Below are 1,826 nucleotides of genomic sequence, written 5' to 3' on the forward strand. Positions count from 1 at the left end.
AAAAAAGAAATGACACACATTTTTAAGGCTTTACATTGCTGTCTTTCTATCTCACTGCTCTCCTCTAGAGGAATTTCTGAATAGAGCAGGCACGTATCAGTCACATATGATGCTTCACTTCATGGGGTGTTCTTGGCTCATAAGATCACTTTGGGTATCAGTGCCACTCATATTTGGCTTAGATTTGTCCTTACATTTGTGCATCCCTATTCAGGTAAATTTCAAAGAAATGTCAAAGTCTACACGGGAAATAGAATTCATCATATGACTTGTTGATAATCTTTCTTTTCTTTATATAGGTTACTTCTGGGTACACAGTTAGCATAATGGATGGAGGCAATCAGACTTGGGTGTCAGAATTTATACTTTTTGGGCTTTCTCAGTCACAGAGTGTCCAGGTTTTACTCTTCGTGATGTTCTTAATACTTTATCTCTTTATCGTGTCTGGAAATATTATCATCATTGTCTTAATCACTACTGACCGTCATCTCCATTCTCCCATGTACTTCTTGTTGGCCAATCTGTCCTTTGTTGATATGTGGCTTTCCTCAGTCACCACGCCTAAGATGGTATCAGACTTTCTCAGGGAAAACAAGACCATTTCCTTTGCAGGCTGCATGTCTCAAGTTTTCTTCGCTCATTGCATTGCTGCAGGAGAGATGGTGCTCTTGGTAGTCATGGCTTATGACCGTTATGTGGCCATATGCAAACCACTCCATTATTTCACCATTATGAACCTGAGAAGATGCTCTGGACTGGTGTTGGTTTCATGGACTACTGGTTTTATTCATGCCATGAGTCACCTGGTAGTGATTGTGGAGTTGCCTTTTTGTGGCCCAAAGGAAATAGATAGTTTTTTCTGTGACATGCCATTGGTGATCAAGCTAGCTTGCATGGATTCCCATGATCTGGATATTCTGATGAATGCTGACTGTGGGATTGTGGCTATAACCTGCTTCACTCTGTTGCTCATTTCCTACACATATATCCTTATCACTGTTCACCAGAGCTCTAAAGCTGGTGCATCTAAGGCTCTGTCCACATGCAGTGCCCACATCACAGTGGTGATGATATTTTTTGTTCCCTGCATCTTCATCTATGTGTGGCCACTCAATATCATCTGGTTGGACAAATTTCTTGCTGTGTTTTACTCTGTTTTTACACCTCTACTAAACCCAGCTATTTATACACTGAGAAACAAAGAGATGAAAAATGTCATGATAAGATTCATTAGCAACTATCTTGGCCCTAAGGAAAATTCCAATATCTAGATATGTAAACTGATTTTTTCAAATAATGAGACTTACTGAATGAAATAGATTAGCAATCAGAAAATAAAATTTTATAATACTTTCCCTATACACGTATAATTTAACATGTTAAAGAGAATATGACATTTTTACTGACCAACAATGAAAATATTGTGTATCCTTCATTTGTAAAAACAAATGCTCTTTGTATGCAGGAATGTCATTAAACTATTCTTCTATGTCTCTAATAAAGTTTACCTTGACATTTATTGAACAAACTCGTATGTTTATCTTTGTGTATACCATCTTTGTGTATTTTATATGAGTACAATTCTGTACATGATCACATGCCCCAAACTGTCCAATTTCTTTGTCAATTAGCCATAGTCATCACCTTTGCTTTATATCAGTTCACTAATGTGATGGGAATAAAAACTGAAGCAAAGTAGAAACAAAAGTTACCACTTCACAAATTGCAGTGGACTATTCTTTCTTAATTTTAAATCACATGAATAAAGTCTAATAATAAATCATAGCAATAAATTATAATGACATTTCTAAATTATCCCAATTTGA

General features: G+C 36.4%; 1 protein-coding gene across 1 annotated transcript; it reads left to right on the forward strand.

Moving 5' to 3' along the window:
• The first annotated feature begins 323 nt into the window (after nt 1–323).
• On the forward strand, nt 324–1,271 carry LOC125416907 (olfactory receptor 4K3-like). Its single transcript, XM_087910881.1, has one exon. It carries the CDS (start codon nt 327–329, stop codon nt 1,269–1,271), a length of 945 nt encoding a protein of 314 aa, XP_087767007.1. The 5' UTR covers nt 324–326.
• The last annotated feature ends 555 nt before the right edge of the window (nt 1,272–1,826 follow it).

Source organism: Myodes glareolus, chromosome 10 (genome assembly GCF_982192425.1).
Source record: "Myodes glareolus chromosome 10, mMyoGla1.1, whole genome shotgun sequence".
NCBI lineage: Eukaryota > Metazoa > Chordata > Mammalia > Rodentia > Cricetidae > Myodes > Myodes glareolus.